The sequence below is a fragment of the Jaculus jaculus genome, chromosome 1 (assembly GCF_020740685.1).
Source record: "Jaculus jaculus isolate mJacJac1 chromosome 1, mJacJac1.mat.Y.cur, whole genome shotgun sequence".
Classification (NCBI taxonomy): Eukaryota; Metazoa; Chordata; class Mammalia; order Rodentia; family Dipodidae; genus Jaculus; species Jaculus jaculus.
The window spans coordinates 225,440,367-225,462,352 of NC_059102.1; the positions used below are offsets into that span (position 1 = coordinate 225,440,367).

Consider the following 21,986-nt stretch of genomic DNA (forward strand, 5'->3'; position numbering starts at 1 on the left):
CTTTGACTGTTGTGAATGGTGCTACTGTGAGCATCCATGCATGCACGAGGCTGTGTGGACATAGGTATCTCTTCCTCACTGTGTTTAGTCACCTTTCAGCACATATCAGCAGTCTCTTTAGGGCTGAATAATCTACTGTGTTTCGGTCACATCTCTATTGATTTGAAGGCAGGTTGGGTAAATAGTCTGCAGGCGTGTGTGTGTCTGGAGGTGAAGAGCCAGGCATGGGGCCGAAAGCTCACAGGAGCCATTCTTGCACCATGGGTTAGAGAAGGAAGTCCCGCTCTCCTGGGCTCACGTGGGCTAAATTGGCCAGCCTCTCTGTCTATCTGGTCTGGCACTGAAATGCACCTTCTTATAAAACTGCATTTATTTGCTGTTTCCCCATAGCAAACTGAAGTAATTCCAGGGCTTCTGTTTTGTCCCTGTCATTATTTATGAGACAGAGAGAGACAGAAAGAAAACACGGGCGGGCTGTGGCCTCTAGCCCCTGCAAACAAACTCCAGATGTATGTGCCACCTTGTGCATCTGGTTTACGTGGGTTCTGGGGACTCAAACCTGGGTTCTTAGGCTTCGCAGGCAAGCACCTTACCCACTAAGCCATCTCTCTAGTACCTGTTTTGTTTTTTAAGGTAGGTTTTCACTCTAGCCCAGGCTGGCCTTGAATTCACAGTGATCCTTCCACTTTAGTACCAAGTGGTGAGATTAAGGGTATGAGCCACCATGCCAGGCTTCAGGCACTCTTCTAAATTACCCTGTCTGGTTCTTGAGCAGATCAGAACTGGATTGGGGTGGTGTGATTTGCACATCAGCAGCTGGAGAACCTGGGCACTATTAGACAGGGACTATCCCAGACACACACACACACACACACACACCCCTCTCTCCCTCCTTTCCTCCCTCCCACACTCAGGGCACTGGGACTGTGGAGCTGTTTGCAAATTTGCTCTTTAGAGGCACAGGGCCTATGGTTCAGTGGTAGAGCATGCCCCAGGCCCTGGATACTGTCCAGCATTGCAAAAATAAATGGAATTTAGGGTCATGCATGGTGGCACACACCTGTAATCCCAGCACTCAGGAAGCAGAGATAGAAAGATCACTGTGAGTTCCACGCCACCCTGAGACTACATAGTGAATTCCAGGTCAACCCAGGCTACAGGGAGACCCTACCCCCCCAAAAAAAAAAATAGCCAGGTGTGGTGGTGTTTTTCATTGTCAGAGAGGTCTAGAACACCTACCCCGTCTGGTTATGGCGGCCCAGGCCCGGGAGCCAGTCCTGGGAACAGAGGTAGAGGAGGCATCCTGCTCAGCTCTGTAAAGCACAGAAAGTTACTCTTTTTGTGTAACTGACTTGATTGAAGATGGTTTAGACCACCGCCACTGCTCTCTGGGTTGTCCTCACCACAACCCCGGAGTCTGTGCTCTATGTCCTTGAAGCCAGGGCCTGACTCTCTGTCTGGGTTCCTCTCCGTCCACTCAGGCCTGCCAGGTAGCCGGACTTGGAGAGGACTCTGAGTGCGCTGAGCTTTCATAAAAGGCTGCTAAAATAAGAGCACTCAGGGACGGCCCCGCCTGCCTCTCCATCACAAATGTTGACAGTGGAGAACATTTGGCCAGGTTTCTCTCAAATGTGAGAAATGGGAAGTGGGCGTGTGAGGAAATGCAAGCCTGCAACCCCACCTGGTTGGCAGCCTGGTGCAGGGGAGGACGTGGTTGGCTCTGGGGACCCCACTGCACTTGGTTGAGCCTGGAAGGAGACCTGAACTTGACTGGGGTGGGTACGGCACTTGTGTGGGTGTGCACCACAGCAGGCTGGGCAGTGGCTGCCCAGGGCCTCTTCTCCCCTAGGGCCCTGGAAGCCCAGGGCTTACCAGAGAGAGGAGCAATAGTGTTGTAAAGTCGGGGTTGGGGGAGGGGGACGGACGGACTCTGCAGCAGAGTTTCAGCCAGGACCTGCCCCCAAAGGCTCTGCTGGGGAACTCACAACTGTCCTCAGGATTTCAGAACCCTGACTTTGAACTTGAACAGTCTCTGCGCTGACAGTGACCGGCATGGCACACCAGAGACAGTGACCGGGACATGGGAGGAGGGGGCAGTCATTGGTGACAAAAGTCCCAAAAGCCACCGCCTCACTAGAGGGTCTAAGGCTCCCCCTCTCTCTGTCCATCCTTCCCCTGCCTGGCCCTGGCCTAATTGTGTAAAGTTTAAAGGTTTTAAATGCAAATATTTCTCTTTTATAGATGCCAGCTGTCTCCAGAGAGTGTGATTCCTCCTTGCTCAACTTTATTGTCCAATTAGCTTCCCATATCTGGGTTCTAGAGAGCTAGGAGTTGGGGGGAAGGGAACCGGTGTGGGAGGGGCTGGGCCGGAGAGATGCTGGCTGGGAGGGGGCCGGAAGGAAGAGAGCACTGGCTGGGGAGGGGGCAGTAGGAAGGAGGGGGGAGGGTAGGAGGGGCAATGCTGGTGGGGAGAGGTGCCAGGAGGTGATGGGACAGTGAAGGTTTGAGGGGGGAGGAGAGCCAGACCCTGAGCCATCTGGGGTGCGTTGAGGAGTCTGGGTCACCGAGTGGGGGTGGCCAGGCAGGGGTGCCTTGGAGAGACTGGCGCTGGGGCAGTTGGTGGCAGGGACATTCTTGTCCTGTTTAGAGACATAAAGGCAGGAAGCCTGCGCACATTGGCTCCGTTCTTCTCCCCTCAACTGCCCTCTCCCTGCCCGCCTTCCAGCCGTGCGCGGCGGCGTCCCCATTCACGGGGGCTCTGCGGCGCTCACAAAGCGAGGCAATTAGAATTGAAAATCTATGCAAAACAGCTGTTAACTGATTGTAAAGGAGTGCAGCTGTGTGCGGGGCGCGGGCGGGGGCCGGCGCTGAAAGCGCAGGAAGTCGCGCTGTGGCCCCGGGTTAAGAGGAAAAATTCCCAAACGGGCTGAGGGGGACCGCCGGGCCTAAACCCTTTCCTGCTGCCCTGCAGACTTTGGCACCCCAACTCCTCGTAGGCTATACCAGAGATGGCGGGAGTAGGATCTTCCCAGTTTTCTGGGGACTCGGCCCTCCCTGGAAAGGGCAGCAGGGACAGGCAAGCTGCTTCCTCTGTCCTCTCGGTAGCCTCTCCTCCATCCTGTCCTGGGTTGTCTCCAGTGTAGAGCCTTCTGGAAGACTCAGAGGCTGTGGCTGTTGTGGTTGAGAAAGGGTTGCTTTCTCCTCTGCACAGCTGGGCCTGGCTAGGGAGATCCCAATACCCTTCCCAGGCCCCTGAGGGTCAATTACCTGGGACATGGTAACTCTGACTGCTAGGGGGAGGCTACCCTGGAGAGGCACAGTTCAGAGGTGGGGATGCGAAAGGCCTCTTGGAACAGAGTTAAGATTTAAGCTGGGACTGGAGAGATGGCTCAATGGTTAAAGGCACTGGCTTGTAAAGCCTACCAGGCAGGGTTTGATTAGTTAGCACCCATATAAAGCCAGACACAAAGTGGCAAGAGACCCTGACACACACACATATGCAAGTAAATGCTTTTTTAAAAAGAAAGAGGGCTGGAGAGATGGCTCAGCCGGAAAAGGTACTTACTTGCACAGCCTGATGACCCAAGTTCAGTCCCCCAGTTCCCACGTAAAGCCATGAAGTTCGTTTGCAGTGGCAGGAGGCCCTGGTGTGCCCATACTCACTCTGTCTCTAATAAATAAAAATGGCTGCTGGTGTGGGGCAGGGAAGAGAAAAGGAAGGGAGGCATAGAAGAGGTAGAGGCTTAGCAGCAGTAGATGGTGGAGGCTGAACAGACCCCTTTCCCGGCTCCCCAGCCCCTCTACCTAGGTGGTTTCCAGGTGCTGGGTGGCTGTCAGATACTGGCCCCAAGTAAGTGTAGAAAGTGTTCTGAGACTTTAGCCTCAGACTTTAGATTCCTTCTATAAGGTTTTGCTATGTTGCCTAGGCAGGACTTGAACTTGGGATTCTCCTACCTTATTCTCCAGATTGCTAAAGACGATACTTGGTGGCTTTCTTAGTTGGGGTCACCAGGCAGGTGGTTACTGAGAAGCCCTGCCAGGTGTAGGCAGCCCAGGTCTGCATCAGACTTGTGTTCCAGTTTCTAAGCCCCGGGCAAGTAAATTAACCTTCCCGGGTCTCCTGACACTCTGTATAGCGGGGCTGTGAGAATACTCAGTGACAGGAGCCGCCCGTGTTAGGTGCTGGAAGGACAGCCAGTAGTCCTCCTAATTGAGAGGGAGGTGACCGTGGCTTTGCATGGTGGAAGCAGAACTCTCCTGCCACATTTCCATTGGCTGTTTTCCCCAGACTCATGAAGGAAACTGAATAAGAAAGACCAGAAGGGCAGAAGTCCAGGGCACAGCATGTTTGTTGAATGGATAAGCGCCCACCTGTCCTGGTTCAAAGCGAGCCTCCCTTTGTGACAGTCCTTTAGAGGCCGTGAACCCGGCCCCTTTTCAGTCTGGAGTTCAGACTGTCCTAGAGAAGGTTCCTGAGATTCCAGGGACACAATTGTCAGCATGTAAATTGCTGTGTTCTCTCTTCCCGCTTTCTGCTGTAGGGGCCCCATTGTAGTTTGTGGGGGTTTACAGCGTGATTCAGTGTCCAGGGCCAGGCAGTTTGTCCTGGGAGATCCCCCACTCACAGGACTGTCCCTGGCCCTTGCAGTTGGTTTTACATCCTTTCATTGCTATGTTTCTAGACAAATAGGAATTCAAGAAAAGAAGCCCAGGGAGGGAGGTCTGTACCCAGGCAGGGCTAACGGGGTGGGGGAGGGTTGGGGAAGCAGCTGTTCTAGAAGGAGCAAGGAGAAGCCAACTTTCGCTTCCAGGGTGGGGAATTAGAAGTCAGTTCACATGCCTCGTTAGCAAGGGGCGGCTGCAGGAGAGCAGTTCCCACCCTTAAACTCCGAGGCCGTGCTCCGGGATTGCTAATTTCCTCGGGCAGGGCTCACTGACACTGAGTGTCATCCATCTCCTGGTGGCCGCCAGCTTTCTTTTGGCCAGGGTGCCCATAGGTGGCTCATTGCTGCCCTCCTGTGGTCACCAGATGTACCGGCTCTTACCTAGAGCCGGCAGGGCTGGGAACATCCAGGTGCAAGCTTAGGACGGACATCTCCTTTCACCTGTATGCAAGTGACCTTGACTGCATCTGGGCCATAAGGTCCTCATCTGAAATACCTGCTTGGAGTAATTTAGAGGAACTAGCATTTATGGAAGCTCCTAAAAAAGAAAGCCAGGTGGCACCCCCTCAGTGGTCACCCACAAATTTTTATGGCTAGCCCGGTCCTGTGCAAACAGGTGGAAGAGTGTAGATTCCCCGCCACCCTTCCCCCAAGGGAGCTAGGAAATTGCGAGTAAGGGACTGGTGAGATGGGGGGAGGCTGGGTGTCGTTACCTGGGGAACCTGGCAGGCGAGTCAGCCCGCAGCCAGGTGCGAGATGCAGAATTACACGCCCCTTCCCCCCAGCCAGTAATCCAGGTGGGAAAGGGGCTGAGCCCGCCCCGGAGGTTTTTAATTTTGTTTTTACGGCCACAGACCAGTTGTTTCTTGGCTGACACCTCCCCGTCCTCCCCCTCCCTGGGGGAGGGGGGCGACTCTCAGCGGGGCCGTGGCGCCTCTTCTCCACTTCTCCCCGGACGCCTGGGGGCGCCCGGTGAATCTGCGGGCCAATAAGGGACATACATTTCCCGAGAGAGGCTGCTGTGCCCAGCGCGGTGTCAAAGCGTGGACCTAGGCCGCTTTGGAGGGGGCGCTGCAGGGAGCACGCGGATGGAGAGCAGGAGGACCCCCTCTGCTAGGGCTGGGGCCCGGCGGCCGCAGGTAAAGGCTATGAGTGCACAGCCCAGCCTGGCCTCGCCGCCCCGTTTCCCTTTTCGTTTGTGGTCGGCCAGGAGCCTTGTGCAAGGAGAGGGCCAGGCCGGCTGCGCCCCCACCCCACGTGCCCTCCGCTGAGGACACGCCAGAGAGTACCCCCCCACCAGGGGCCCTCGTCCTATAGGGTACCGGCGGGTTCTGCGCCCTCCTGGCGCGGGCCCCGAGCGCCCAGGCCTGCCAGCGTCAACGGGAACAGATGGATGGGGGGTGACTGGCGCCCAGCGCTCGCTCCCGTCGCAATCCCGGCTGGCGCAGGGAGGGAGGGAGGAAGGCGGGGGAGACGGCCCGCGGGGACGGCTGCGCGCGCCTGCCAAGCACTGCGCGGGCATGTCCTGGGGCAGGTTTGGGGCTGGCAGCAGCAGTGCGGGCTGGCACCACAGTGGAAAGTTGAAACCCGCAGCGCGGCGCTAGGGTGGCCCCCCGAGAGGGAGGGGCAAATGGTTGCCTCCGGGCTCAGAAGTATGAAAGTGGTGGATCAGAAGACTGAAAAAAAGGGGGGGGTGGGTGGGAGGAGAAGGACTCTGGGGCCTTGGCGACGACCTCCCAGCAGGAACTTTCTGTTAACGAGGGGCCAGAACCCTGGACTGGCCGGGCCAGGAAGGGAGGGGGCAACGGGAGAGGTCGGTGGACTCCCGCCGGCCAGACCTGCCCCTTTGACCCAGCGCTTCCTGAAGTCCCCGGTGGTGCGCGGGGTGGGGTGGGGGAAGGGATTCGGGGCCCGTAGCTTGTCGAGGTGGGGGCGGGGCGGAGGTGGGGAGGTTGGGGCTCACAATCCCTCTCCGCGCCGCCTGTGGGTGCCCAGGAATTTCAGGACGCTCCCTGAGTCATCCCTGTCAAGTGCCTGGGTGAGGTGGGGTGGGTGGGTGGGGGTGCTAGGAATGGGAAGGCGGTGCGCTGGGGCTGGTGGCGCGGTGGGTCGTGCCAGTTTCTGGAGTCGGGCAGCTTCGCCTCTGACCGCAACCCCAGCTACTTAATGATCCCCCTGGCGCGCAGCGGCGCCTTTGGGGACTCCAGCTCCTGGAAAGTAGGTTCTTTAAAAGAACTAGCCCCCCCCTCACCAGCTAGCCATCTCCAAAAGTTCCTTAAAAAGGAGGTTGGGGCTTTCTAGAACTTTGGGTTAGAGGTGAGTGGCCTGAGTTCTTAACTTGAAGCCCTTTGGAGGTGGGGTAATAGGGCCAGGCGTTTGGAGGCGGAGATTAACAGCCTATATTTTGTGGTCCACCTCACCATGCACACACCAGCGCAAGGAAAAGTACCCCGAGCTAGTGTGCGGCCCGGCGCCAGGCACTGTCCTAGGCGCCTGGCAGGCCCAGGAAGGGTTCTGCTCTGATGACGGTCACGCAGTAAGCCACTGCTCCCTATTCCAATGGCCACTCTCGGTTAACTATCGCCTCTAACCCCTCCCCCCAGCAATCCAGCCAGGGGTCCCGGCTAGCTTGGGAGTGACACCTCCGCTACTGTGTCGGTGTCCTGGGCTCACCTGGCAGGCCAGGCAGGGGAGGGCCGTGTGGCCGCACTGGAAGCACCCCGGCCGCCCGTCGGTGCGCGCGCGTGCGTGTGTGCTTGCGGCTGAAACCCGACACCTCCCGCTGGCTGAGGTCAGGGAGCCGGGAGAGAGCCAGTGGCCCGGGAGTGGGCGGCGTTGCGCTTGGGTGTGTCCTCGGCGGCGGCGACAGCAGCAGGTGTTTCTTGGCCGGGGCCCCGGAAGCTCCACCTCCCCAAGCGGCCCGAGCTGCCGCCGCCGAGCCGCCCGGGTGAGATAAGCAGTTTAGACAAACACTGGACGACGGTGGCTCCAGCATGGATCGGGCAAGGCGGAGCTGCGGGGCCCTGGCATGAAAGGTGAGCTCGCCGCCGGGGCGAGGGTCCCCGCGCTCTCCACTCCCCCTCAAGTTCGCGGGTTCCGCGGGGGCGGCCGCCAACGGCTCACGGGCAACTTCCCCCGGAGTGCGAACGGCGATAAGAGCCTGGTGGCAGGCAGCCGACCCGCGGCCACCCTCCCCCGCGGGGCGGCCGGCGGGGGGGGGGGGGCGGAAGTGCGCAGGGGGCGTCCCCGGAGCCGCAGGCGCTCGCGAGCGGGGAGGAAAACTTTGCGGCGGCGGCCGGCGCGGGAGGTGGCGAGGGGTCGGCCGTACGCCCCGCGGCAGGTGCTGGGGTGGGTGGGTGGGAGGAGGATGGCCGGCGGGGCCACGCGGTGCCAGCGTTGGCCTCACCCCTCCTCCCCGGCGCCCCCTGGATGCGGGGGGCCGCGGGCCGGGTGAAACCTCTAACCTCCCGGGCCTCTGACCCCGCGCCCTGCGTCCCCGGGATGGGCGCGCCGGGCCGGTCGCCTCCCTGCGCCCTGGGCGCGCCCCTCCCCCCGAAGATGGCTGCCCGGCTTGGAGGTGGGAGGCCGATGGCACATCCGCCGCCGCCCCCCGCCCGCGCTGCCCTTTCCCTCCCGGCCCTTCCTGCTCCGCCTGGATGCGCCTCCCCGCCCCCCCTCCCCGCCTCCCGGCCCCGGCCGCGCTGACGGCGGCGGAGAGTGGCCCGCCCGAGTGGAGCCGATTCAATTATATTGCAGCACCAGAGACACCTCGTCGCCCGCCCGCCTCTCCAGCAGGCTAATTAAATTCCCTTCGTGGAGGCGGAGCGGGAGCTGGGCTCGCCCTCCCCGCTTCCCGCCTCCCCTCTGAGCGACGGGGATGGGGCACATTTAGGACCGGCCCCGGGGAGGAAGGGATGCCCCCCGTGAGGCCGGCTCCTGGCGCCCCCCCCCTCCCCTGCACGTGTTGGCCGAGGCCACATTGGAGTTTGGAGGGCTGCGAGCCCGGCGGGGGGAAGCACCTGCCGCCCCGGGCTGAGTGGTTGGATGCCAGCCGGAGTTGAGTCGATTTGGCTTTTGCAAACCAGCCTTTGTCTCGGTGCGCGTTTAAAACACCACTAAACCCTCACTAGCCCCCGAGGTGTCTTATCTGCCGCCTTTGGGGCCCACACAGGTTGGGGTTTGAAAACAAAAAAGCGGGACCACCAAATGAAAAAAAAAAAAAAAAGAGTCTTTTGTAAAAAGGGACTGGAACAAAAGGCACAGCCTCCCTCTGGGAGGGAGCATGGTGCCTAAGCCGATTTCCTGGAGGGGGGACACACAAAGGGGCCGGAGGTCCTGGCTGGGTGCTCGGTTGGGTGTCTCCCTCCGCCGCGGGCCTGGGAGTCTGTGCGCCCCCGCCCCCTGCCAGCCGCCTTCCTCTGGGCCTCCCTCGGTGTTACTTAAGCTCGGAGCACTTAAGTATTGCTCAGCCTGTGTTTACGGCCGCCCCCACCCGCAGGCGGGGAACCTGGGGCGCAGGCTGTGTGTGAGTCAGCCCGGTCGGCCACGCCACAGGTGAGGGGGGCCGGGACGCAGGCTCCGACTGGCAGCGTGTGTCATCCCAGCTGCTCTGTGCCGGGCGTCACGCCCCACCCGTGCACTAGGAACGCTCGCTAGCCGACTCCGTGGGGCCTCGCTCAGCACTTCTCGCTCAAGAGGTTCTTCACGGCAGCCGCCGGCATCATGGCTGACCTCCCCGGGGGTGGTAGCGAGGAGCGGGGGGGGGGGATGCCCTAATGGCCGGGTACAGGGTTGGCTTTTGTCACTGGGTCTGGCAGCTGGAGCAGACGCAGAGGCCAAGAGGGGAATGGGGGGGGGGGAGTTGGAGGCAGCCAGGGTTTTGACACTTGGACTTTTCTTTCCTAGAGCCCAGGGCCGTTGTTTGTGTGTGGCTGGTGAGCCGCCAGCAGGAGACCCAGGGTCAGCTCCGCCTTGGGAAGGAGGTGGGAGGCCTGTCCTGGCTCCAGGCATAGTCCTGTCTGCCTGCTGGCGGGCTCTAAACCAGGAAGGCAGCAGGCCCTGACCTGTTGGGTGCAGCTTTTAGGATCCTGGTGTGTAAGAGTTGAAAGGGGGGGGGGTTGTAGTTCTGTTCAACCTAGTATTTTTAATTGCCGAGAACCCAGGCCTCCAGGCTTGTGCCTGCTCCCCCAGGGCAGTTCAGAAGTTTCCCATTGGTTTTAATGTGCAGATGGTGGCTGTGGCCATGGCACTCACGGAGGGGCAGACCAGGGTTTTTGAGGGGTGGCATATGATCTCGCAAGGAGCCCGTCCCTATTTGGAAGCATCCGTTGGCATTGGCAAAGCAGTTCCCTCCACCAGACAGGCCTCTGGCTGCAAGTCACTTCCCTGTCTCTGGAGGAAGTTGGAAGCTGCAGAACCAAAAGTGTCCTGTGGTTTGGGAGATGCAGCTGCCTCTGGGGCTCAGCATCTACAGCTAGAGGAAGGCCAATGAGGTCTGCACAGCGCCACTTTGTGGCAGTCCTAGGATTTGCACCTCGCTCCCACCTCTGCTCCCAGAGTCCTAGGCTGCCCTTGACTCTTTGGAGCAGGTGAAGCAGGTGCTGTTCACTCCCCTGCTGCGAAGGAGTACCATCTTCAGCCCCTTGCAGAAGAGAAAATGAGTAATACAGTAAGCACTAGCTGCCCCTTTTTTTCCTTGCCCCCAGGAACCAGTAGGGGCTTGTGGAGTCAGCTAGCAAGGCCGGTTTTTCCTGGCCCCATCCAAGGCCTTGGAATTCCCAGCCTGGGTTACTAGAAGTCCAAAGCCTGGTGGGGTTTGGATGGGAGCCCTCTGGGGGGAGCATGTTAATTACTGTGTTGTGGCAACAGCAGCAACCTGCAGAACCACTGCTACACGAGGGTGCCTGCCTCCCTCCCTCCTTCGCCTCTCCCTCCCACTCTGGGCTCTCAGGGAGAGCGTGTTTAACCTGCAGAGATCCATGTTTCAGGTGACATTTCAGCCTGGTAGCTGTGTCACAGACCCGCCACCGACTTGCTTTAATACCCCCTCCACCCACAGTGGACTCTCAGATCTTCATGGCTTGGCCAAGTTTTGGCCTTGGAACAGTGTTAAGACTTTCTGCCCCCACCGCCCTCAAGCTGGCCTTTCTCCCCCCCAGCCCAGGCCACAGCCTGGGAGGTGACGTTTCTCAGTGTTCCCTGTCAATGAGAATTTATTGAGCGCCTCCTCTGAACCCCGCCGTACGCTCGCTGCCGGGAGGCGTACAGACAGATGAGACGGGAGCGCGTCCAAAAGCAGCCCTCCGTGCGGCTGCCAAAACGCTTGCTGGCGGTGGGGGGGGGGTGGTCTTTTAATCTGGCTTCTGCAGCTCTTCTCTCCACCGCCCTCGGCTGGCTCCTGCGCTCTCCACTCCAGCCACACGAAGCCACCCAAGGTGTCTTCTGTCTGGTGAGGTCCCCCTATCCGTGCACAGGCTGCCCCTCAGCCTGGTCACCACATGTGTCCTGAGCCCTTCACCTGTGCAGGTCTGTGTTGCTGGATCAGGAAGGGAACTGCAAATGAGCACTCTACCCTAGTCTTTGAAGGGTAAGGAAGTGACAGCCAGCCTCATGGAGGTTAGCAGTGAGGCTTGGTCTGAAGGAATGGCTGCAGATAACAGGGTCAGAGCCTAAGGGACTCATCCAGCCTGTCAGTGGAAAGGGTGTCAGTCTGCACTTGAAGCTTTTCATGGGTCATAGTGGGACTTGGGATTCTGAGGAGCTAACTTTAATTGGAGAATAGGATATGTGGGAACAAGGGACTCCCACCCTGGGGTTGTCAGTTCTTGGCTACAGTTTAAAATCATTTGGGGGCCTAAAAGCAACTGTGCCCTGGCCATGCCTCTTCCCAGCCAAGTCCAAGTGTCTGAGGTGGGCCCTCAGCATCCATGTCTTACTTGTATTTTGAGGGCAGAGTCTCACTTTGTAGCCCAGTAATAGAGGGATCGTCTTGAACTTTTCGTCTCTTAGTTGTTTTTTTCATTTTCTCCCAGTGACTAAGACCAGGGCCTTGAGCTTGCTGAGCAAGCACTCTTTCTACCACCGAGCGAAATCCCCGGCACCGCTGTCAGCCTAGCTATCTCCCTAGAGTCTAGTCTCAAAATTCTCCATCTTCCTAGAACTGGGATCGTGGGTATGTTCACTGGGCCTTGCTCTGTGTGTGTGTGTCTCTCTCTCTCTTTAAAATTATTTATTTGAGAGAGAACGAGAGAGAGAGAGAATGAGAATGGGCATGCCAGGGCCTCCAGTCCCTGCAAACAAACTCCCGATGCAAGCACCTTAACCTCTAAGCCATCTTTCCAGTTCTCTGTCTCTCTCTCTCTCTTTTTAAACCCCACTCCCACCACTGGTGGTGGGGTGCATCTCAGGGCTGAGACCCAGCTCCAGCAGGACCTTCTTTGAAAGAAGTTCTCCCCCTGAGGATGGTGACTTGAATCCCTTGGGAAGCCAGACTTCCCTATGTCCAGGATTGGGTGGTAATGGCTTACACACAGACACCTCATTGGGCCGGGTTCCTGCCTCCTGGCCAGGGGAGAAGAAGCGGCTACACCAGAAGACAGAGGCCCTGTGATAACCCTGAGTCGACTGTCAAAGGTCATTCTTACCTGTCCCACGTGTGTCCTGAGCCCTTCACCCCTGCAGGCCTGTGTTGCTGGGTCAGGAAGGGAACTGCAAGTGGGTCTTCCAGCTCTATGACAGGCATTCAGAAGGTCTTCGGGGTGATAACTAGCGCCCGCAAGTGTGCAGAGGCCCGCTTGGGGTGCTGTTGGTCAGTTGGCCCACCTTCAGTCCTCCCCTGTGTGGCTTTGTGGGCTCTTGGCTGTAGGATTTGGCACTCTCACCTGTAGCAGGGGGGTGATGTCACTGGTCTGCATCCTCAGACAGTGAGGGGTCAGAGGACTAGGTACCTAATATTCCCGCAGGCCCCGTAATGCATGGGGGTATTCTGGCACTTTATCACAAGCCCAGAGGCTTTGTTCCTGCCCCTTTTGGCATGTTTGGGTGAGGATGCTGGGTGGCACCCCTTTCCCACCAGCACTTCATGCAGGCGCAGTATAATTTGGCCTCGTTTCCTTCTGCCACACAAGTTCATCCTCAAACACCTGTTCTGGAGTGTCACCTGTCCCTTTGCTCCTTGGCTACTGGATATCAGAAACCCATGGGTGCCTATGCACACAGCTGCACACCGCCCCCTTGGAAGACATGGGTTGGACCCTGTGGGGGGTATGAGGACTACAGGAACATTGACCCTCCCCCAGCCCTGTCCTTCCTTCGTCGTGGTGAGAGCCAGGGACCAAAGGCAGTAATAAAAGGGATCGATCTGTGTGTGCACTTTGGGTCAGGGCCGTATTGACGGTGGACAGGTTAAGCCATCCCAAAGGAGAATCTCTGTCAAGCTGAGAAAAACAGGCTTGCAAGTGGGGACAGGTACGGGCTGTGGGTGTAGCCTCAGGGAATGGGAGGCTTCTTTCTGCTGACCTTGGCTTCCCTCTCCCAGGGGATGAGGGCTTGGCACCCAAGGGCCAGCAGCACTCCGCTACCTGATTGGGGCAGGTGTCTTCCCCGGGATAAGCTGAGTTCATATATTGCCTTAAAGTGTGTTGACCTGACTGTACCTAGAGGTGCTGTTGCAGTGGGATTTGCATTGCTGGCAGAAAACACCCAGCCATGATCAGCTTGTGGGGGGAACAAAAAGCTTCATTTTGGCTTACAGACTGGAGGGGAAGCTCCATGATGGCAGGGTGAAGCGATAGCATGAGGTGGACATCATCACTTCCAACATTAGATGGACACCAGCCACAGGAGAGTATGCCAAATACTGACACGGGGAAGCTGGCTATAATACCCATAAGCCCGCCCCCCAAAATTGCCATCAGCAGGGGACCTAGCATTCAGAACACCTAAGTTTCTGGGAAACACCTGAATCAAACCACCACAGGTGCTATGGTCTCTCTGGCCAGACCAATCTAGCCTGTGATTAGACATTGAATGAGGATATATTCCAGGCATGAAGAGAAACCACCAGACTTCAGATCCTACCCTCACCCTCCTTCCCATAAGAGAACAGTTACTGGCTGGTATGGTCTTTATGTGTGTGTGTGTGTATATTTTATATATATATATATATATATATATATATATATATATATATATATATATATATGTATATATATATATACATGTATAATATATATATAATATATAATATATATAATATGTATATATATACACACATATATATATATAAAATATATACACACACACACATACATATATTTACTTATTTTAGAGAGAGAATGGGCACACCAGGGCCTGTAGCCACTGCAAACGAACTCCAGATGCATGCGCCACTTGTGTATCTGGCTTTACATGAGTACTGAGCAGTTGAACCCCGGTCCTTAGGCTTTGCAGGCAAGTGCCTTAACTACTAAGCCATCTCCCCAGTCCAAAATGGCCTTTAAACATTTTGAAAGGAGTGGATTTTTCCACCTGAGCTCCCAGTATTCATTTTCATACTTGCTTAAGTAAAGCTCCAAGGATCCAATTGTGACTGGGGTAAGGGTTATGCTAGGCACTGAGATCCAAGGTCAGTTAGGCTAAAATGTCCTTGTCCTCTGTTGTCTGCTGGGTGGGGGACACTGGCTACTCGAAGAGTTGAAAAAGAAGTCTCAGCATCAGCCTTCAGCACCTGGCCTGTGCCCGCCCAGCCCTGGCCTCTAAGCTTCTGGAGACCCGCCCAGTGGTCTTGTGAAAAGCAGACGTGCCTGAAGTTTGCTGGAGGAGGCCGGGGCATGCCACGACCATGTTCTCAGGCAGAGATGCCCGGGCTGCACCTTTTGGACATGGCCCTTTCTCAACTTTGATCTGAGTGTATGTCTGGTTGCAGACTGTGCTAGTACCGAGTCCCTGGACCCTGTCATTTAGGCACGGGAAGTAACCCCTAACGAAAGAGCTGCGGTCTAATGAAATGCTGAGATTTCGTTCTTGCTCTTAGATTGTAGAGGTTCCTGGCTTCCGACTGTTCAGTTCATCTTTCACCTTTGTGGCCAAGTGAAATCTGTATCCACAGGGCAGAAATCAGGCTTCAATTTTCTTATTTTTGGTGCTGGGGAATTTTCTTTCTTTGCAGTACTAGGGATCAGGCTTTTGAGCTATATCCCTGGCCTTTTTTTTTTTTTTTTTTTCTCGAGGTAAGGTCTCACTCTAGCTCAGGCTGACCTGGAATTCACTGTGTAGTCCCAGGGTGGCCTCGAACTCATGGCGATCCTACTACCTCTGCCTCCCAAGTGCTGGGATTAAAGGTGTGCACCACCACGCCCAGCTATCTAAAATTTAATTTGTTTTTGCACGTTTGTTTTGAGGCAGGGTCTCACATAGCCCAGGCTGGCCTTGAACTGTCTCTGTAGCCACGGGAGGATGACCATGAACACCAAATCCTACTGCTAGACATCTAGATGTTCCCAGTTAGAAGTGTGGAATTACATGGGTTATTTAAAGGTTACTGAATGATAGAGACCTAGGAGGCCACTTAGCAATTGACAGAAGACATTTGGAGCCAATAGAAGGTGACCACTTTGTTGTGGTTGTGACTATTTGGGAAAGCTTTTCCCTCCGAGGGCTCCCCATTTTGGGGTCCACGGTGGCTGAATGAAGGGTGGTTGGTATTTTTTCCGTGAGACATTCATGATGTCTGAGCGTGGAATGTGGGGCTTTAGAGATGGTAGTCTCATGGGGAAGTCCCATTAGAACTAGTATTCTAGAGCTTGCCTTGGATCCTGGATGTCCGTCTAGGTTGATCATGCTGGGGGCTGATTGCTACTAAGGGATAGTTTCTCAGAGTGCTCTGCTTTGCCTACTGCAGGGTTGGTTAAAGAGGTTCACAGTCATCATGACTGTCATGTGCAGATCCTGTGACGTTACTGATGAACTTGTAAATGTGGGGAAACTGTAAAATTACCTGGGTGTGTTTAATTTTTATATTTTTTTCCTTGGGGAGAGGGTCTGGTTACCTCTCTGAACCATGCATGAGAAGGGAACTTTTTTCATCTGTTTTGGTGTTTGCCAGGGATGTATGCCAGGAAAGTCCTCTACCACTGAGCTACACCCCCAGCCCAAGAATGAACCTTTGTCAAAAGCCAATGACCTCATTATAATTTGGGATAAATCTTAATCTGAATGACCGGGCTTTGATTAAAGTGAGACCCGTTTTGTGATTGATGCACAGAATCCCTAAATCCCAGAACCATGGCCCTCCTGGGCCTCCCAGACCTTGTCCTGTTGAGGGTGGGGTTGGCATGCTGGCAGTATTGGACCACAATGCCACCTCAGGGTCCTACAGGTATTGCATGGGCTCCCTGTAGGATCATAATTTGGGAAATTTGCCTGGATATTTAGGATGAAGCCAATGGTCATTCCCCCCACACATACACACCATAGCTTTTGAACCCAGAGGAGAAATGAATCTTACAAGGTCTTATCCCTCTGGTCTCATGCACAATGCTAAACACACAGGAGCCACATAAGGCTTAGTGGAGTAGGAGCCAGCCAGCTTCAGCGGACCTCACTTGGCGACCAGAACATGAGGCTCTCTGCAGCACTGGCCTGTGGCAGAGGTGATGCTTGGTCCTTGTTGACCATGGCTCCCATTTGGGTATGTGTGCGCTCCTGGCTAGAGGGACATAAACTGGCTAAGCCTCACCGTCCTCAGAATCTGAGGTAGGCACTCGGGTCCTCAGCCCTTCTTTCTGGGTGCCTGCTTTACCTGTTGAGCTTCCTAGCGCCTGCTCATAAGCAGTCTCTGATGCTGGCCTTCAGATTGGGAGCCCCTCCTACCCGGGAAGCCCGCAGCCAGTGTTGATGCCTGTGGCTTCTAAAGGGTCACAGGGGACACGAGCTTGTGATGCCGCCTTTTCCAGCTCAGAGGACAGGAAGCAGTAGAGCAGGACCTCACTTGGTGGGGCCTGAGGAACATCCAGAGGCCTCTCTCCTGTCAGTTGTCCACTCACAGGCCCTGGCCTCGACCCTGCTGGCCCTGGCTTCCATCCCATGGAAACTTGGAGGCCATTTGGCCTCATCCTGGCCAGCTTGGGTGTCTCATTTTGGGACTTAGGGAGGAAGCCAGCAGTGTCTGCTGAAAGGGCCCTTTGTGACAGGGTGAGGCCAGAGGGTGGCCTGGTTAACTTGGGTGTCGCAGGCCACACAGGACTCACTGTGATGTCCAGCGGCTGCTGCAGGAGGATTTCATCTACCTCCCTGGTGGCATGCTGTCTGTCCTCATCCCAGCTAATACAGGCACAGAGCATGGTGAGTGCCCAGATAGAGCCTGAAATGATAGGGCCAAGAACTAGCAAAAGGTATGACCTCCTCTGGGCCATTCCCAGCATCTCTACCAGATGCCAGCTCAGTGGCATGGGGTGGAGGTGATGGCCCCCTTCTGTCCTCTGAGCCTAGGGTGGGTGTGGATGTCTTCCAGCTCAATTTACACGTGTCCTGAAGGCTGGGTGGAGAAGATAGATTGGCAGAAGTTCTTTGGTCTGGGAAACTTCAGAGTCCCCGCTCAAAAAGGCAGCCTGGGCCAGAAGAGTGGGGACACTGGGGGACAGGGCCCAGCAAACCCCAGCACAGAAGGATGGAGATTGGTTCTGTCGCCTGAGCTGTGTGTGTGTGTCCATCACTTTTTAAGGTGGGTGCTGGGCAATTGAACCGGAACAGGTGGGCTTTGCAAGCAAGCGCCTTTAGCCATGGAGTTAATCTTCCCAACCCCCATCCTGTGGGTTTCCAGTGCGCTGCTGAGCAGTCAGCCCCTAGCCCTGCCTCTGCTCCCCTGCCTCCCGCTTAGCTCTGCAGCCCTTCGTCTGTCCATGCCAGGCTGGGGTTTCTCTGCGCATGACAGCCACTTAGAGTAATCATGTCAGATGTCGCTGCCATCTGTTGCATAACTTCTGTCCCTCACTTCCACTTGGGATCCTTAGGAATATCCCAGTCTGTGGCCTTGAACCTCAGTCTTAGGTGACTCCTACAAGGCCTCTGTCAATTGACCGCATGTCAGCCTCAGTCCACTGCCATCCACACACAGCCACAGGGCATTGTTTCTCCCCTTTATTTAATATTTTTGCCGTGCTGGCAATTGCACGTAGGACCTTGCCATGCTAGATAAGCACAAGTGTTCTACCACTGAGCTATGTCCACAGGTGCCTTTTTGCTTTTTTTTGTTTGTTTGTTTTTGAGGAGGGGTCTCACTATGGCCCAGGGTGACCTGGAATTCACTATGTAGTCTCAGAGTGGTGATGAATTCATGGTGATCCTACTACCTCAGCCCCCCAAGTATTAAGATTAAAGGCAGGCACCTCAATTTTTATTTTAAATTATCTATTTAAGAGAGAGAATGGGTATGCCAGGGCCTCCTGCCACAGCAAACAAACTGCAGATGCATGTGGCACTTTCTTCGCCTGGCTTGACGTGGATACTGGGGAATCGAATCCGGGCCATCAGGCTTTGCAAGCAAGCACCTTTAACTGCTGAACCATCTCTCCACCCCTTTTTATTTTGAAACGAGATCTCACTAAGTTGCTTGAGCTGGTCTTGAACTTAGGATCATACTACCTCTGTCTCCTGAGTAGCTGAGATCACAGGCCTGTTCTGCCACCCTGGCTGTTTCTCTCCTGCAAACCCACTTTATGGCACTCTTCCCTGGGAGGCCCCTTCCCTTTCACAATCAGGACCTCTGCCTCCATCCCTGTCTTGTGTCACCCAGGCACCATGACCCAGTACCTTGGCCTCACTGGTGACATCTTGACTGTTCCCTTGCTCCTTTATACCTCTTGATCTACCCATGTGGGGAGCTCTTAACACACTGCAACCCAAATTCTTTGCAGAACCCTTATTCAGCTGGTCCCTGACAGTCTGGTGATGGGCATGGAAAAGCTGGGGACAAATCCATGCATGGTGTGTCTCCCGCCCCCATTCACTGCATTACGAGACATGCTTAGGAACTGACTTGGTTCTGTGCTGTGGGGGCTGCAGCTTGAGATCAGTTCTGCTGAGGACCAGCAGGCCTCCCCACCCCCACCTTGGAGAAGCTGCCTCGCGCGCGTGAGCTTGGAACACGCCAGCGGCGGCAAACACTATAATGAATTTATTATAAAGCTGCTAGGGCTCCGGGGATCACGTGGCGCCCCACACTGCCTCGGCCACCGTGTCCCTGCAGCAGGGTGACCCCGGCCTTGTTAGGGCTACAGAAGCATCACCCTTTGGGCAGCAGGGATCACAGGGGGTGGGCATGGAGCCCAAGCCCGGCCAGCCTCTTTATTTGTTCACAAACATTTCTGTGCGGTAATGAAAAGTGAAGGAGAGGGACGATTAGAGCACTGCAGTCCAGATTGTGCCGGAGAGCAGGGCCCCGCTGGGCACAGCCTCTCGGGGTGTAATTACCCGAGGGTGGGGGGGCTGCAGGGGGAAGGGGCGGATTGGTGCTTGAACTGGGCTGCCAGAAAATTCATCTCAGCTATTAGCTGGTAATTACAGAGCACGGAGGGAGCAGGCCTGAGGTCTGGTGCAGCCGGAGGAGCCAGGATGAAAGGGATGGTAATTATGGCCTCTTCCTCGGTGGGAGGGAGGCCCAGGCACTGATTAATAACTCCCGCAGGAAGGGTGAGGGGGTGCTGGAGGCCCCCCTGCAGAAAGTGGGTTGTTGACAATATCACCTGCCAGCCAGGCCCACTGCTATACTGGGTCCTCTCTCCTTGCCTGGGGTTTTAAAGCCCTGTGTTGCTTCTGTCCACACTGGAAGCCTATGCAGAAAAAAGGGAGAAAAATGGTCTCTGGGGGACATGCAAGATGGTGGCCGCCTGAGCGGATGAGGGTGCTTCTTCTCCAGGCCTTGGGTGTCCCTGCATAGGCCCAGCTATTTTGTGATAAGTGTTAATGGAATATTCAGGTCTCCCTCTTGCCCTTGGCTTCTGGCAGGACCCTACTTTTTAGTTGTGGGCTTGGATGGATCCAGGAAGCAGAAAGCGGAGGCTGAATGGGGTGGGATGGGCATCCCTGCCCCCTCAGAGGGTGCCAAGGCTAAGAACTGAGGTGTGCGAGGGAGGCAGCCTTTCTGTCCTGGGGGCTGAGCGGGCCAGAGAGGATGTATAGAGCAGCACGTGATGTAAACAAGCAGCGCAGAGGCCCCCGCAGGCCTGGGCCACCTAGACCCCCGCCCCACTCATCTTCCTGCTGAGCTACACGTCTGGGCAGTGCCTGTCACACAGGGAGCCTCCAGTCCCCGGCCTCATCCATCACAGGCCTCGTGCTTCGGGGCTTATTCCCAGCTGTTAGGATAATGAATTCACACGAGCCGATCGTGTAGACGAGGATTCAGTCAAGGAGAATTCTGTCACCGGCCGGGAGCACAGCAGTTAATAAATACCTCTCTAATGAGGGCAGAACAGGCGCCCTGTGTCCTCTTGCATCCTCCCTCTCCCCCCATTCCTATCTGTGCTGCCCCCCTGAAAACTGGTGTCCACCCAGGTGGACCTAGGCCAATGAGTGAGGACGGGGTGAGGCCCCCTCTGTCCACTGCAGGTGCAGGGGGCTCTTCGCCGGTTCCCATTGGACAGCCTGTCCTCCCCTGTGGCCGCGGAAGCTGTCTCTGAGCTGCCATGGTGGGCTGCCACCCCTCCCCCGCCTGCCCGATGCACGCGTGTAGAAGAGCAGCGCTAATTTTAGACTCCCCTTAATGAAGCTGCTCGTTCGGAATTCTATTTCCAGTGACCTGACATCAGAGCCACTTTCCAAGCTGGGAGCATGCCTCCACTTCTGGGACCCTGGCTTTGGGGTCCCCCAGGGATGGGTGAGGGACTGTACCCTGTACTAGAGGTTGCTGACAGCCCCCAGCCAGCACTGATATCTGGCTTTCTCTGGTGGTGGGGTTCTTGTCTGGGCCTCCACAGTAGGTACATGAGGATATCAGTGATGTGGTCATGGGTCTAGGAAGGGGGCAGAGGAGGGTCCTGCCCTCACGGGCCTTCATCACTGGTGGATCCAATAGACACAGCAGTTCCCTCCACCTCGGCCCACCCCAACACAGGGTCTGCTCTGGGTTTGGGTGGCCATGAGTTAGGTGTGTTGAGTGCACTCTGGGGGCCTCGCTGCCACAAATCCCACTCCACCAAACTGCCACACGTGCTGAGCCCAGCATACCTACTCAGGTGGCTTCCTGGTGTGGCACTGCAGTGACCTTGGCACTACACAGTGTGGGCAGCAGGCCAGGCCACCAGAGCTCGCTATCTCTTGTCATTCTGGCAAGCTGGTGTCACACAGGCCACGGTGCTGGGCTGGGCCTGCCTTTTCCCATCTGAGGAATGGACCCAAGAAACCTTCGCTAAAGGGAGTCTGGGTGGAAGTGACCATTGGCTTGCTAAGAGCATGGGAGGAGGAAGAGGAGGAGGAGGAGGAGGGGTCTCTGACATGAGCGGGACAGCATGGAAAGTGATGGTGACAGCTGAGATTTATTTGCCGGTTGTTGAGGCATCTTGGCTTCTGATCGCAAGAGACTGGGGGTGGCCCGCAGTGGACAGTGCATTTGATGCCACATGCCAGACCATCCTAAACTTAGCGGCGTCAGCAGTACACCTTCTTGTCCCAGAGTTCGTCTCAGTATTGGCTTAGCTAAGAAAGTCTGGCTCAGAGTCGCTGATGAGCCCTGCGTGTCCGCCAGAGGTACTGGGGGCCTCCGTCGCATGGACCCAGGGCTGAGCACTGTGCCCAGAGGGCAAGAGCCCATTATGGTTCCCTGCTGGAAAGCCACACCACATCATGTCTGTTGGATGTGAGGTGTCAGAGCTGCCATACTTCAAGGGAAGGGAACCTGTCACCACCTCCTGAAGGGATGAGTGATGAATGAGACTTGGGGACAAATGTTTAAATCAGTACAGTTGGACACATTTCAACTGTGTATAAATATGTGGGGGCCTTTTGACCAGGTATCATGGGCTGGGCAGTGATGTAAGGAGTAGTAGGAACATGTCTGTTCAACTAATTGTGACCTTGGGCCAATCTTAGAATACCTGGCCTCAGATTCCCAGGGGTGAACGGATGGTGCTGCCCATAGGTAGGGTGGTAGACAGTGGTTCTGACGCCTGCACCGTGACCCTCACCCCTGCTCATCTAGGAAAAGCCTTGGGGGTGGGGGATACATGATGGGGTCAGACTCCAGGCTTAGTGGCCTGCTGCTGAGGGGCATGGGGCTGTGTCCCACAGGACCCAGCAGCCAGCTTGCCATGAGCACTGGAGCCCAGA

General features: G+C 56.2%; 1 protein-coding gene across 10 annotated transcripts in view; it reads left to right on the forward strand.

Annotated features, from left to right (window-relative positions):
- The window catches only part of Gse1 (Gse1 coiled-coil protein), a 415,165-nt gene that overhangs the window by 358,681 nt on the left and 34,498 nt on the right, over positions 1-21,986 (forward strand). Inside the window, exon 1 of one of the 10 annotated variants that reach the window (XM_045142425.1) lies at positions 7,586-7,699. The exons of 6 other annotated variants lie outside the window; for them this stretch is intronic. In XM_045142425.1, the coding sequence (XP_044998360.1) occupies positions 7,693-7,699 (7 nt within the window). In that variant the 5' untranslated portion in view covers positions 7,586-7,692. Of the gene's footprint in view, positions 1-7,585; positions 7,700-7,981; positions 8,005-9,200; positions 9,219-21,986 lie in introns of those variants that run through there. 3 more of the 10 variants (XM_045142429.1, XM_045142426.1, XM_045142427.1) reach the window with 3 other exon arrangements.